Here is a 14,465-nt window from a genome sequence, read left to right on the forward strand (position 1 = left end):
TGCTTTAAATATATTGCTGTATTCTAAATCCTTCAACTCTGTTTTCCACAGTGTGATATTCCACACTTCTATTCAAACCACACACCCACAATCCCAGTTCTGTCATTCCATTTTGGAAGCTTCTCCACTGGCTCAGGTCAATGCAGTGTTCTCCTGGGGGTCAGTGCCTGTCAGCACAGAAAGGCTGAAATTCTCAATGTCCAGGGTTCCAACATCTGCACCACCATGAAGAGCCAATCTGGATTTTTATTTCTTTCTCTTATTTCAATACCTCTATAAAGTTTGGTTGCTGCTGCACAGGATGGTGAGGGATAGAGGGTTCAGTGGGGGAAGATACTGAAAAACACTGACAGGCTGGCAATGTAAGGCCCAGAAAACACAGGAGAAAGTTTTGCTCTGCATCTCTGCCCTGGTGAGGCAGCCTTAAAATAATTTAATTCTCTCCTGGGTGAGTTAGGGAAAGGAAGGATTAGCTGGAGAACAGTTCAACAGGAGCTGGAGCAACAGGACAAGGGGGAATGATTTGAAACTAAGAGAAGGTTTAGATGGGAGATTGGGCAGGAATTGGTCCCTGGCAGGGTGGGCAGGCCCTGGCACAGGGTGCCCGGAGCAGAAAAAGCAGCTCATGACAAACTTGTTCTGTGCTGGCTGAGAGTAATTGAAGAATAACACAATATTTATTATTAATACATATACTGGTTGGCATTAATTAATTAAAACAAGTCATTTAAGAGTTAACTAAAATTCTCCGGGGAGTGGATGTCAGAGCTTTCTCCTGGCTAATCTGAGGGACAGCAGCCCCTGGGTCCCTGGCAGTGCCCAGGCCAGGCTGGGCAGGGCTTGGAGCAGCCTGGCACGGAGGAAGGAACGGGGTGACTTTAAAGCCTTTTCAAACCCAAATGCTTCTGAGACTCCCTGGTTCTGTGAGAGGGGCAGAAACCTGGAGGAGAAAGGTCCCTGCTCCCCTCCTCAGAGGCTGCTGGGAGGTGTGAGTCCAGGGAACCCACTGAACGCGGCTTTAGGCTTTGCCTCAGCTCTGCCGGAATCTTTAGAGCGGAGTTTGGGCCCCTGTGGGGGTTTTCACCTTAAGGGAGATTTTTTTTTGCCGAGGTAGCAGGTACTGGATCAGTTCTGGTATTTAAACTTAAAAATAGCTCCAGACAGCCTCTTGCATTTCATTTTGGACTGGAATAGATATAATTTTATAATATATATTATATATATTATTTGTTTAGAAATAGATAATATAATTTTGTATATAATATATAATATATAATATATAATATATAATATATAATATGTAATATGTAATATGTAATATATAATATATAATATATAATATATAATATATAATATATAATATATAATATATAATATATAATATATAATATATAATATATAATATATAATATATAATATATAATATATAATATATAATATATAATATATAACATTATAGATAAGAATTGTTATTATTATATTATAATATTATAATATTATAATATTATAATATTATAATATTATTACATATTATGGTGCTATAATAACTATATATAATAATATATAGTATCATATAATAATATATTATATATATATAATGATAAATTATAAATAAAATAATATATATAATTATATAAAATATAATTATAATATTATATATTATATTATGGATAATATAATTATCAATGCTATATATATAATATATTATATATAACATGATATAACATGAATAATTTTATAATATTGATAATTTATCTATTAGATACATTTAGATATATAATACACATTATTTAGTTATATATTTATATATAATAGATATAATTTAATAATATATATTATACTATAGTTCTATTAGATATATTTATTTATATTACATATATAATTTAATTATATATTTATATATTAAATATATATAATTTAATAATATATAATATTATATATATATATATATATATATTTATTTATTTATTTATTTATTTATTCATTCATTTATTTATTTAAAATTTTATGTATAATATATATATAATTTTAAACAGGAATTCAGGGACATCTCTCCACATGCACGTGCCCACTGCTCAGAGGAAAGCCACGAGCTGCTTTCAATAATTGAGGAATATTTTCCTTCCTGCCAGGCTGCGGGAAAAGAAGGAGAACCGTGCCTATGCCCTGTCCCTCGTCTACGGCAAGACCGTGTACCACTACCGGGTGGATCACGACAAGTCCGGGAAATATTCCATTCCTGAGGGCACCAAGTTCGACACCCTCTGGCAGGTACCGAGAATCTGCGGCACCTTCTCCTTGCTTGGACGCGTTACCAATCCCTCCAAATCCTCGGGATCAATGAAACCCCTCTAACAGCATCAGTTTAGTGTCAGGGAATAAGGAGTTATTTTATTCATGGATAGGGTTTGTGTGCATGGCTGAGAAAATTCTGGCCTCCACACAGACCCTGATCCGAAACTTTGTTACTTAATTGTGCATTTATATTTATATAAAATTATATAAACCAGAAATATTTAGATATCATTTATATATTTATTGATATATATATTATATAGAAATATAAACATATATTAAAATATAAATTTATATACATTTTATATAGAAATAGATATTTATATTGTAGAAACTGTATTTATATAAAATTATTTTATTTATTAAACTTACTTATATAGAAAAATAAATTAATGTTCATTAGTTCTAAATGACATCATAACACTTCGCTTGTGGTTTGATCCCATCACTTAATAATTAAGAATCATCACCATTGATTCTCAGGGGTCCCTTCCAACTCAGAATAATCCATGATTCTGTGTTAATTATCTTTCATTAATTACCATTCTATCCTCTTTTGGTTATTAATTTCTCTCTTTTTCTGCTAGTTAGACTGTATTTTTAATCTTTTTTAGTCTTTTTTTTCCTTTAGCAGGGACTCTCCAATGCTTAAACTGAATCTTTTTTAGTCTCTTTTTGTTTCTGGCTTCTCCAAAGCCTCTTTGTGGTCCATAAATTCTGCATTCCAGATGTCCAGCCTCAATCCATCTTTCTCTCCCAGGCTTTGTTCATTGCAGTATATCAGAGTCAGTTTATCAAAACTTAAAATTCCAGTCATTTTCCCCAGCTGTGCTCCTGCAAAAGTAGCTCATGACAACCTTGATCCGTGCTGGCTGAGTGTAATTGAAGAATAACACAATATTTATTAATAATACATATACTGGTTGGCATTAATTAATTAAAACAAGTCATTTAAGAGTTAAACCATTAACTAAAATTCTCCAGGGAGTGGATGTCAGAGCTTTCTCCTGGCTAGGGCTGACTGAGTGACAACAACCCCATTTTGCCTAATTTTCTGATTTCCCGGGGCTGTTTTCACTCGGAATTTTATTGAAAACAAAGATTTTGGGGTATTTTTATGGCAACAGAAGGGTGCCAGGCTCTGACTGCAGCTGAAATCTGAGCCAGGCAGGAGGGGAAGGGACAGCCTGGTGTCCCTGGGCTGGCTGGGTGTCCCCAGGCTGAGTGATGTCCCCATCCCAAGGTGCCTGGGATGCACGGAACAAACCCTGCAGCTCCTCTGGGAAAGGATCTGCTTTAAATCTCAGGATTTACCCCACACATCAGGGCCCAAAATCCTTCCTGCCTGCCCCAACAACAGCGCTGCACTCCACATGCCCTGCTCAGGCTGCAGATTTTGGCTTTCCTTGGGCCTCCTTATGGAATTTCCCAGGCTCTTCCCAGCTCTGGCAGATATCCAGGGATGCCATCACACCCTGGGACACCCCGAAGTGCACAAATAGAACACAGAAACAGAAACAGTCTGCCATAAATCTGAAAGGATTCATTGCCCCAAGCCACAAAAGTTGCAAAAAAAAAAAAAAAATCATAATCATCATCATCATCGTCATCATCATCATCATCTTCATCATCATCATAATTATAATTATCATTATAATAATCATAATCATAATTATAATTATGAAAATATGTATCATAATAACGATATATATTATATTAATGATATATAATATATAATGTATAATATAGATAATAATATATATAATTAGATATATTAAAAGCATGACATTAAATATATATAATAGATAATAATATAATAATATATTATTATAATATATAATCGATTATATATTATATATAATAATAGATTAGGTATCATATTAAGTTTTTTTTTATATATTGTATATAACATATAAATATGTAGGCTTATATATTATAATATCAATATATTATATTATATTTATATTATATTTATATTATATTATATTATATTATATTATATTATATTATATTATATTATATTTTACCTATTACCTATTACCTATTGCATATTACATACTATATATTACATATTACATGTTACATATTACATATTATACCTTATATCTTATATCTTATATCTGATATATGATATCTGATATCTGATACATTATACATTATACATTATATTATATATTGAGGTTTTTTTCCTTCCTCACAATAATCTCTTTTTCCTCCCATCCCTTTCCCAGTTGGTGGAGTACTTAAAACTCAAACCGGACGGGCTGATTTTCTACCTGAGGGAAGCCTGCCCCAACCCCAACATGCCAGGTGAGCTGACACCCCTCGGTGCCGCCCTGGCCTTGGTTTGCCACCAGCTGGTGCCAGCTGGAGCAGTGCCAGCCCAAATTTCCCTTTCCGTGAAGGGAATTTTCCTTTGGCTCCACGTGTCACAAATGTCACTTCAGAGCCTGCCCTGTCCTGGGGCTCAGCTCTGCCAGTCTCTGGCCCTGACCCATGGGGTGCTCCAGTGCTGGCACTTGCCCTGCCAAAATCTGGGAGTAACAGCCACATCCAGACACATTTCCACACCTTTTTAGCCTAAAGCTGTGGAAATTTTTCTTTGGGGGGCAGAGGGGACGTGACCAGACCCACAGGGTTCTTCAAGGAACACGGTCTGGTCCTGGTTGGGCAAAGTGCTGATAACAAAGTTCTGATAACAAAGTGCTGATAACAAAGTGCTGGTAACAAATCCTCTCTCCTTTTTGCAGCCTCTGCAGCACCAGTTCCACCCACCCACCCCTCCGTGAGCGTAAGTTTGGGGGAGGCTTTGTTTAACTGGGAACTCAGCGGTTTTAATATTGCTGCATTTCAAGCTTGGCTGATCAAACCCTGCTCTTCAAACCCTGCTTTTGTCTAAAAGCTCAGGAACTGCGCTGGACTTTTATTGAGCCCAGCTGGGATGTTGTTCCCTTTCCAGCTTGGATGTGGGTGGGGAATAGCCGGGCACAGCCGCTGGTAGAGCTGAGAAGGGTTTCCAAGGATGCAACATGTGGGGCTGTCCTTGGGGACCCTCCATCCCTGCCCCGCTGGCTAGGCAGGAGCTGCTGGGATTTTGGGAATGCTCAGCCCTGCTGCTCCCACTGGCCCCCGGCCAGGGCTTTGTGCTGGCCCTGCCCCGGGGAATGGCCCTGCTCAGTCCCCAGCGCTGAGCTGTGCTGAAAGCTGCGGCTCTGGGGTCCCAGGGGGCTGACTGAGGCCCGGGGGCTCGCCCATCACCCCAGGGCGCTTTCAGAACCCATAGTGTCCTCCAGGGTGCTGGGCAATAGACCCTGAAAGGTCCAAAGCTGTTGGAGAGTGTCCCAAGGAGGGACACGGAGCTGGGGAAGGTCTGAGGAGCAGCTGAGGGCACTTGGCTCGTTCAGCTGGAGCACAGGAGATGAGGGGAGGCTCCTCGGGGCTGCAGCTCCTCCCGAGGGGAGGCAGAGGGGCAGGGGCTGAGCTCTGCTCTGGGACAGCTCCTGGAGCCCAGCGAGGGCTGGAGCTGTGCCAGGCCTTGGCATGGAGCTCAGGGAAAGGTTCTTCCCCCCGAGGGTGCTGGCACTGCCCAGGCTCCCCAGGGAATGGTCCCGGCCCCGAGGCTGCCAGAGCTGCAGGAGCGTTTGGACAGCGCTCTCAGGGCTGCTCAGGGTGGGGCTGTTGGGGGGTCTGGGCAGGGGACTGATGATCCCCGAGGGTCTCTCCAAACTCAGGATATTCCATGATCTATGAACCCTCAGATCAACACTTCCAAAGTGACATTGGAACCAGGATGTGTTTCCCGGCCTGGGAAGGATTTCAGAGCACTTTCTCTCACCCAGAGCAGACCCAGATTTATCCCCTCAGCAGAGCCGCCAGCGGCAGCGGCTGATCCCTCCCCTCCTGAGCTCTCTCTCCCCTCACCCTTTCTCAGCTCTGATTGTCCCTCTGTGCTTTCAGCTCGGGGATGGGATTGTGCCTGAACAACGCTCCTCCCAAATTCTCTCAGGGATGCTCAGGGTGGGGTTGTTGGGGTGTCTGTGCTGATGATCCCTGAGGGTCCCTTCCAGCTCAGCAAATTGTGAGGCTGACTGATGTCCCCTCTATTTATTTATACACAAAACAATTTATTTATACACTGCTGGATCCAGTGGTGCTGCTATCAGATTTTGGGGCATTTTTGTGGCAACAGAACCATGCCAGGCTCTGACTGCAGCTGAAATCTGTGCCAGGCAGGAGGGGAAGGGACAGCCTGGTGTCCCTGGGCTGGCTGGGTGTCCCCAGGCTGAGTGATGTCCCCATCCCAAAGGGCCTGGGATGCACGGAACAAACCCTGCAGCTCCTCTGGGAAAGGATCTGCTTTAAATCTCAGGATTTACCCCACACATCAGGGCCCAAAATCCTTCCTGGCTGCCCCAACAACAGCGCTGCACTCCACATGCCCTGCTCAGGCTGCAGATTTTGGCTTTCCTTGGGCCTCCTTATGGAATTTCCCAGGCTCTGCCCAGCTCTGGCAAATGTTGTTCTTCCCAATCTCTTCCAGCTCTGGGATTCTGTGACTCTGCCATTCCAAGCTGTGCCACCCTGTCACTCTCTGCTGTGGAGACAGTGGCTGTGCAGTGTCCCTGTGTGTTCACAAGGCCACTCTCCCTTACTGCCTCCAGGCTTCCCTCCCCTCCCTGGCTCAGTGCAGACTGTGAGTCGTGGCTCAGATGGGGACAACAGAGGGGACAGAGAGCCCTGCACAGCCCTGGAGAAGGGACCTGCTCAGGGTTCCTGGCTCCAATCCCTGCTGTGCCCTGGGGGAACTGGACTGGAACAGAATGTTGGCTCCAGACCACTCCAGTCCCACCCCACCAGCTGGGGTTGTGTTGGGGTGCAGTTTCACTGTCCCTTTCCCCTCCATTTGCATTGAAGCAATTTCTCCTTTATCCACTTTCTCCTTTATCCACTTTCTCCTTTATCCACCTTCTCCTCGTTTCTTTTCCAGAGAAACCTGGGGCCTCTCAATGCAGATGGATACACCCCAGACCCTGTCGGTGAGCAGCTCCAGAGCCCTCTCCTCCTCACAGGGAACAGGACTGGGGATGTCCCAGGAGCCCAGGGCTTCCCTGGAGCCCTGCTACAAAGCCCCTTTCTTACAGAAGCACCCAGGAGCACCCAGACACTTCGGGGCACTGCACCCACATGGGGCTCCCAGGAAATCAAGCCCTACCCCATTCCTTGCCTTAGCCAGGAAGTGAAGCCCTGTCTTATCCCCTTTTTTCACTACAATTTACACTTTTCAGTGGATTCAACTAAATTTCAGTGGGTAAAGCCCTGCCCAGGGCTGGCAGGGCTGATATGTGGAGTGGGAATGCTCAGACCCCTCTCTCTTTCAACAACCAAGCCTGGGAGGGGCCCTGGGTTGTGAAAGGAAGGGAGATACCCAAGAGGGACCAGAAATGCTGGAGGTGAAGGTGAATTGGCCAAAAGAGCAGAAAAACCCTTCCCAATCCATGAGGGCCAGCGGGATGGGGAAGGACAGGGTTATAACCAAGCGCTCCTCTTGGGAAGGGGCAGGAAAATCCCGCCTGCTGCCCATGGACACCAGCGTCTACGAGAGCCCCTACAGTGACCCCGAGGAGCTGAAGGACAAGAAGCTCTTCCTGAAGAGGGACCACCTGATGATCGATGAGGTGGAGCTGGGCGCAGGAAACTTCGGCTGCGTCAAGAAGGGAGTGTACAAAATGAGGAAGTGAGTGAGGGTGTTGGGGAAGGGGGAAGGAGAGGGAGCTGGCTGGATGTTGGAATCTGAGGTATTGATGATTCTGAGACTGTAGAAAGTCTCTGTCTGTCAGCCCCGCTGCCAAAGCAGAAGCCATAATTGGTCTGTGCTGGTTTCCAGGTTGTTTATTCTGTTTATCTCTCACATGTTCTGCTGCCCTGCCCAGCTCTGTCCTGCAGGGCAGCGTGTGGGGCTCTGCCCTCAGTGGGATGTGACAAACATTAAATACCAGAAACTCCCTGGGCTGCATTTACAAGAACGTGCCAATATCTGTCACCTACGTTGGACAGTGTGTCCCCAGCCTGAACCAGCAGAAAAATGCCAACACCACAGTGAGACATGGAGGGCATGAAGAAGGAGAAAAAGGACAAGGCACACCCAATTTCCTCCATCCTGTTCCCTTTGGACCCCTAATCTAGAAACTTAAAATTTTACTTTTGCACCCATGCCACACTTAATTATTACTGATATCAAACACTCAGAGCTGGTAATTCATCCTGTAAGATTGAAAACTCTTTTCCATGGCCAGAGATCACAGACAGTGTCTCTGTCCAGGGGGGTTCCTGACCCCTGCCAGGTTCCCAGACCTGCCAGGGCAGCCAGAGGGAAGCTCTGGATTCCCAAAGCTGGGCTTGAGGTATCCCCAGCTGATCTCTAGATGGGCCCCAAAGTGACACTGGAGTGGATTAGAAATGATCTGGAAGGTCAGGGATGATGGATGTGATGGTTCAGAAAATGAGCAGGTTTTGTGGTGGCGTTTAGTGGGGATGGTGGTGTTCTGTCAGGGGTTGGACTTGATGATCTTGCAGGTCATTCCCAACCTCAGTGATCCCAGGATATTATGATGCTGTAATTCCATGGCTTCCCATTGGTTTTTCCCAACAGCTGCATTGCCTCAGGTGTGTAAGCTGCACCACATTCCCAGGTACACAGCTGCCACTTCCAAAGGGACTTGCTGGGCTCAGAGGAACAACTCCACCTTCCTGAGGCCACCTCTGTCCATGTCAGGCCGAAGCAGTGACTCTGAGTTGTGCCACCCTTGGCTCTGTTGCTGTTTGTCTGTGATGGTCTTTACCCACTTGTGCCTCTGTTTCCTCCTGGAAAAATGGCACTGATACCCAGATCTCAGTGTGGGAGGGGAGGTGTCTCATCTCCAGATCAGGGATGTGACTTCTGGCTTCACCCACAAGGGTGAGGTGACATTTTCTCTCTATCCTGGGACACAAGGATGGTGCAGGGCCCTGCCAGAACAGGCTGTTGAGAGGGCAAACTGTCACAGGAGAAGGGATTTCCATTCCTGGCTGTGAGCCCTGATTCCAGCTGTGCTCAGCCCATCCCACGCTGTTCCCCTGTGCAGGAAGCAGATCGACGTGGCCATCAAGGTGCTGAAGAGCAACAACGAGAAGACAGTGAAGGATGAGATGATGAAGGAAGCTCAGATCATGCACCAGCTGGACAACCCCTACATTGTCAGAATGATCGGGGTGTGCGAGGCCGAGTCGCTGATGCTCGTGATGGAGATGGCTTCTGGAGGGCCCCTCAACAGGTTCTTGGCTTCCAAGAAGTGAGTGTTGGATAAATTGTGACTGATTTCCTGTGTTTCTTCTCAAAATCTACTTCAAAAGCCCTGCACCCTTGTGTCACCACTGAGTCAGAGATGACACCCAGTCAGATCAGGAAGCAAAGTGGCAAAAACCTCCTTTATTTCATCCTCTCTTATAGCTTAGTTCACTGCAGGTGGACCTGACTGGTCATTTAATCAATACATTTCACATTATTGGCTAATTAACAAGACACCCATTTGTAAACTATCTTATGAGAAAAACCAGAAAAACAGATTATTAGAAAAACACCACCTGCAGATTGTTTTTAATATTTGGCTATCATTGTTTATCTCCAACTCCCTAAAGCTTCCCAGGCTGATTCTGGGAAAACTTCTCTAGCTTTCTCCCTCTCTGGAGAGAAATAATTTATTCACACCCTTGTAGGTGCAGGAAAGCTGAAAAGAGCAGAAGGAAATCTTTCATGTGATGCTCCAGGGGCTGATGCTTCTGGAGCAGAGATCTCCATGCTCATCCTCCCTTGCAGCTGGAAAAGTCAGAGGGGAGCACAGCAGGTCCTTTATTACTGAGCTTTCCTTTCACCCTCCCCAGGGACGAGATTACAACGAGCAACATCGTGGAGCTGATGCACCAGGTGTCCATGGGGATGAAGTACCTGGAGGAGAAGAACTTTGTCCACAGGGACCTGGCAGCCAGGAATGTCCTGCTGGTGAACCAGCATTATGCCAAGATCAGTGACTTTGGGCTCTCCAAGGCTCTGGGAGCTGATGACAGCTACTACAAGGTGGGTGTGAGCACAGCAAAGGGTCTGGAGCAGGAGCCCTCCTGGCTGGGACGATGAGAGCCACGGAGAGTTGAGGACCTGGGCTGCTCACAGACCCCTCTGCACATCAGGCTGTGCCTCACTGCTGTGACATTAAAAGGGGCTCTGCAGAGCTCTGGTGACAAGGAGGATGCAGAGGCAGCCAGGGGGATGAGAGGAGCCAAGAGAAGAGAAAGTGATGAGGAGTGAGCCAGGGCTGATCTTCCCAGCAGTGCTCAGCTAAAGGAGAGACCCCACCTGGAATTCTGTGTCCAGCTGTGGGGCCACCAGAACAAGAAGGATGAGGATCTCCTGGAATGAGTCCAGACAAATTGGTCACAGGGCTGGAGCCCCTCTGCTCTGGAGCCAGGCTGGGAGAGCTGGGGGTGCTCCCCTGGAGAGGAGAAGCTCCAGGGAGAGCTCAGAGCCCCTGGCAGGGCCTGAAGGGGCTCCAGGAGAGCTGGAGAGGGACTGGGGACAAGGCCTGGAGGGACAGGACACAGGGAATGGCTCCCAGTGCCAGAGGGCAGGGCTGGATGGGAGATTGGGCAGGAATTGTTCCCTGGCAGGGTGGGCAGGCCCTGGCACAGGTGCCCAGAGCAGCTGTGGCTGCCCTGGATCCCTGGCAGTGCCAAGGCCAGGCTGGACAGGGCTGGGAGCAGCCTGGGACAGTGGGAGGTGTCCCTGCCATGGCAGGGCTGGCACTGGATGGGCTTTGAGGTCCTTTCCCACCCAAACCATTCCATGATTCCATGGTTTAACTGAGTCCTGGGGGCAGGTGGCAGGAGGAAGGTAGCACTGTGGGCATTCAGCACCTGCACAACAGGACAGCAGGGCCTGGACTGGGCTTTGAAGCTCCCATTTCAGGTGTTTTTTTCAGCAAAATGAGGTTTGACACAAACACCAAGCAGAATTCAGGCACAGGTCCCAGCACTCCGTGTCTCAGGCTGCAAATGTCCCTCCTTGCCCTGCTGCAGGCCAGGACAGCAGGGAAGTGGCCCCTGAAGTGGTACGCCCCCGAGTGCATCCTCTTCCACAAGTTCTCCAGCAAGAGTGACGTCTGGAGCTACGGTGTGACCATGTGGGAGGCCTTCAGCTTCGGGCAGAAACCCTACAAGGTGAGACAGAGTCCTTACAGGGTGTGGCAGGGACCCTACAAGATGTGGCAGGAACCCTGCAAGATGAGGCAGGGACCCTGCAAGATGAGGCAGGGACCCTACAAGGCAAGACAGAGCTTTCTCTGTTACCCATGGGTGTTACAACCCCACTCCACTTAGGAAAAGGCACAAATTCGGGTGGATCCTGCAGCTTTGTGCTCGTTTTAAGAGAGAAGAAATAGAAAACAAACGAAAGTTTGTTTTCTAATCAATTTCAAATTGATTAGAAGATTTTCTAATCTAATCAATTTCAAACCCAATTTCTTCTAATCAAAATTGGGTTTGAATCAAAGCAGAGTTTTTTGATCCTTCTTCTCTTTGATCATTCTGCTCACTTGAGAGATAAAAAAATCACTTTATATCCACTGCTAGGCCCGTGCTTGGGTGGGGTGGGGTCTGCAGGGTGGGTGGGATGGGGTGGGCAGAGTGGGTGGGGTGGAATTGGTAGGACAGGAGGGATGGGGTGAGTAGGGTGGGTGGGATGGGGTCTGCAGGATTGGCAGGATGGGATCTGCAGGGTGGAAGGGGTGGAGGGTGGAGGCTGGGTGGGATGGGGTCTGCAGGGTGGGTGGGATGGAGTCTGGAGGCGGGATGGGATGGGATGGGATGGGATGGGATGGGATGGGATGGGATGGGACGGGACGGGACGGGACGGGATGGGTGGCTGTGATGGGATCTGTGGGATGGGATCTGTGGGATGGGATCTGTGGAGTGGCTGGGATGGGATCTGCAGGGTGGCTGAGATGGGATCTGTGGGATGGGATCTGCAGGGTGGCTGGGATGGGGTCTATGGGATGGCCTGGCACAGTGTGAGACACCCATTCTGCCTGCTGGGGTGGGACAGTGACTGCCAGGTGTGGGGGGTATGGGACAAAGCCCCACCCCAGGCCCAGCTCTAACCTGCCTCCTCTACCCCTGCTGCCAGCTCTGAACACACTAATCCCTTTCCCCTTGCTCCCATCCCAGAAAATGAAGGGCCCTGAGGTGATCAGCTTCATAGAGCAGGGCAAGCGCATGGACTGTCCCCAGGAGTGCCCAGCAGAGATGTACGCCCTGATGCAGCAGTGCTGGACATACAGGTGAGCATTTCACCACGGTGTCAGCTCCATCAGGGTCCCAAATCCCAGAACGGGACTGGAAATTTGGGTTGGACAGGACCTTAATGCCCATCCAGTCCAACCCTCTGCCACAGGCAGGGACACTTTCACCACACTGTGACAACACAAAGCAAATGGTGCCTCCTGCCTTTGTTTGTGATGATTCCTCAGCTCAAGATGAATTTTTTATTATCAGATCCCCTCATTTGCCTGTACCAATCCTGGAAGATCCCCAAGGCTCGGTGTCTTTGACCCTCTCTGTCCCTGAAAAGTCTCAGCTGCCTCCTGAGCCCTGGCACAGCCAGGCTGCTGCTCTCCCCCAGGGTCTCTGTGTCCTCTCGTTGCATCAGGCCAGCTTTGTCCTCTCTGATGACTTTATTTGTTCCTCTCTGCCCTTGCAGATGGGAAGAACGTCCAGGATTTGTGGCTGTGGAAAACTCCATCCGCTCCTACTACTACAGCATTGCTGCCAAGCCCGAAAATGGGCCAGACACAGGGGACAGGGCCAAAGCAGCTCTTCCTTGAGACTCCTTCTCCTCTGCTCCACCTGCCCCGAATGGACCTGGAAAGGCTCTTTGTGAAGTTTTGCTTTAATCTCTCAAACGCTCCTTGGCAGCTGCGGAATGAGGATGAGGGGGATGTTGGTGTCCCCACGGACAGGGACACCCGGCTGGGCCCCCCAGCTCCTCCAGCCTGACCCAGCCCAGGAGTCCAGACTGCCAGAGCTCCTTCCCACCCGATTCCAAAGCTGTCCCAGAATCCCAGAGCTTTGTGCCTCCCAGGCTCACGGAGGATGAACCGTGTTGGCTCCAGAAAAATCAGGATTTTTTTCCAGATGCCATAACAAAGAATGCTTTCCCAGGAAACCACCAAGTGCACATTGCTGGTGGGCCTTGCACGGGGTGGGACACAGCACATGGAGCCACCTCGTGGTGGCCTTTTCCCTTTGGATTAGGGCAAGAAGCAGCTGGTTTGCAAGTGGGATGGGGAGGAGCAGTGGGACAGAGCTGGTCCCACTGGTTTGTACCCCTGCACCTCTCAGCAGGTGTCACCCAGCCCTCCAAGGTGGTTCCCAAACAATTCCAGGACCAATTCCTCAGCTCCTGGATCCCACCTGGCCCCTCTGTGCTGACAAAATGTTGTTTTTCAAGCTTAAAAACTGGTCACCCTATAAATAAACTATTCTATGTTCTGAACATCCCATGGCTCGGATCATTGAACTTTGAGAGATGCTGGCAACTGCTTCAGGCTGCCAAAACCCCCAAACCTCGCGGGATAAGAGAACCCTCCAATGCTGCATTTTTAGTGTTAGAAAATGGCGTTATTCTCAGCTCTGGGTGTGGATGGGGCTGACAAAACCCAGCCTCCACACAGCCCCCGATCCAAAACCTCCTCACCTTTTTATGCATTTTTAGCAAACAAAGCAGTGAATGTTCATTGCAGCATATCAAGGTTAGCTCAACAAACTTTACAGTTTTAGTTGTTCTTCCAGGCTGTGTTCCCACAAAAGGAGCTTTGCTATATGCTAAGGGCAATTTAAGAATAACACATTCTCTATAATTAATATATTGGTTATGATTAACTAACTAAAGCTTATTTTAATAATTTCATCATTTCCAACAGGCTGACAAGAAAATAAATGTAATTTCTCTCTATTAAGCCAGGATTTCCCTCCTTGATGCTCCCCTTGCCCAACCTGGCAATCTTTGGGCTGGTTTTGCTGCACAGCTGGAAGGTTTTTTGCATGTTTTCTTGCAAAAAAAAATTGCTCAGCTGGGTCTGGGGTGG

General features: G+C 47.3%; 1 protein-coding gene across 2 annotated transcripts in view; it reads left to right on the top strand.

Annotated features, from left to right (window-relative positions):
- The window catches only part of ZAP70 (zeta chain of T cell receptor associated protein kinase 70), a 35,326-nt gene extending 21,451 nt beyond the window's left edge, over positions 1–13,875 (top strand). For both annotated transcript variants that reach the window (XM_085562555.1, XM_021544303.2), the window contains exons 4-13: positions 2,133–2,271; positions 4,527–4,605; positions 5,046–5,086; positions 7,283–7,331; positions 7,849–8,029; positions 9,417–9,623; positions 10,213–10,405; positions 11,401–11,541; positions 12,547–12,659; positions 13,079–13,875. In XM_085562555.1, the coding sequence (XP_085418681.1) occupies positions 2,133–2,271; positions 4,527–4,605; positions 5,046–5,086; positions 7,283–7,331; positions 7,849–8,029; positions 9,417–9,623; positions 10,213–10,405; positions 11,401–11,541; positions 12,547–12,659; positions 13,079–13,202 (1,267 nt within the window). In that variant the 3' untranslated portion in view covers positions 13,203–13,875. The remainder of the gene's footprint in view (positions 1–2,132; positions 2,272–4,526; positions 4,606–5,045; positions 5,087–7,282; positions 7,332–7,848; positions 8,030–9,416; positions 9,624–10,212; positions 10,406–11,400; positions 11,542–12,546; positions 12,660–13,078) is intronic.
- The last annotated feature ends 590 nt before the right edge of the window (positions 13,876–14,465 follow it).

Source organism: Lonchura striata, chromosome 28, assembly GCF_050655825.1.
Source record: "Lonchura striata isolate lonStrDom1 chromosome 28, ASM5065582v1, whole genome shotgun sequence".
Classification (NCBI taxonomy): Eukaryota; Metazoa; Chordata; class Aves; order Passeriformes; family Estrildidae; genus Lonchura; species Lonchura striata.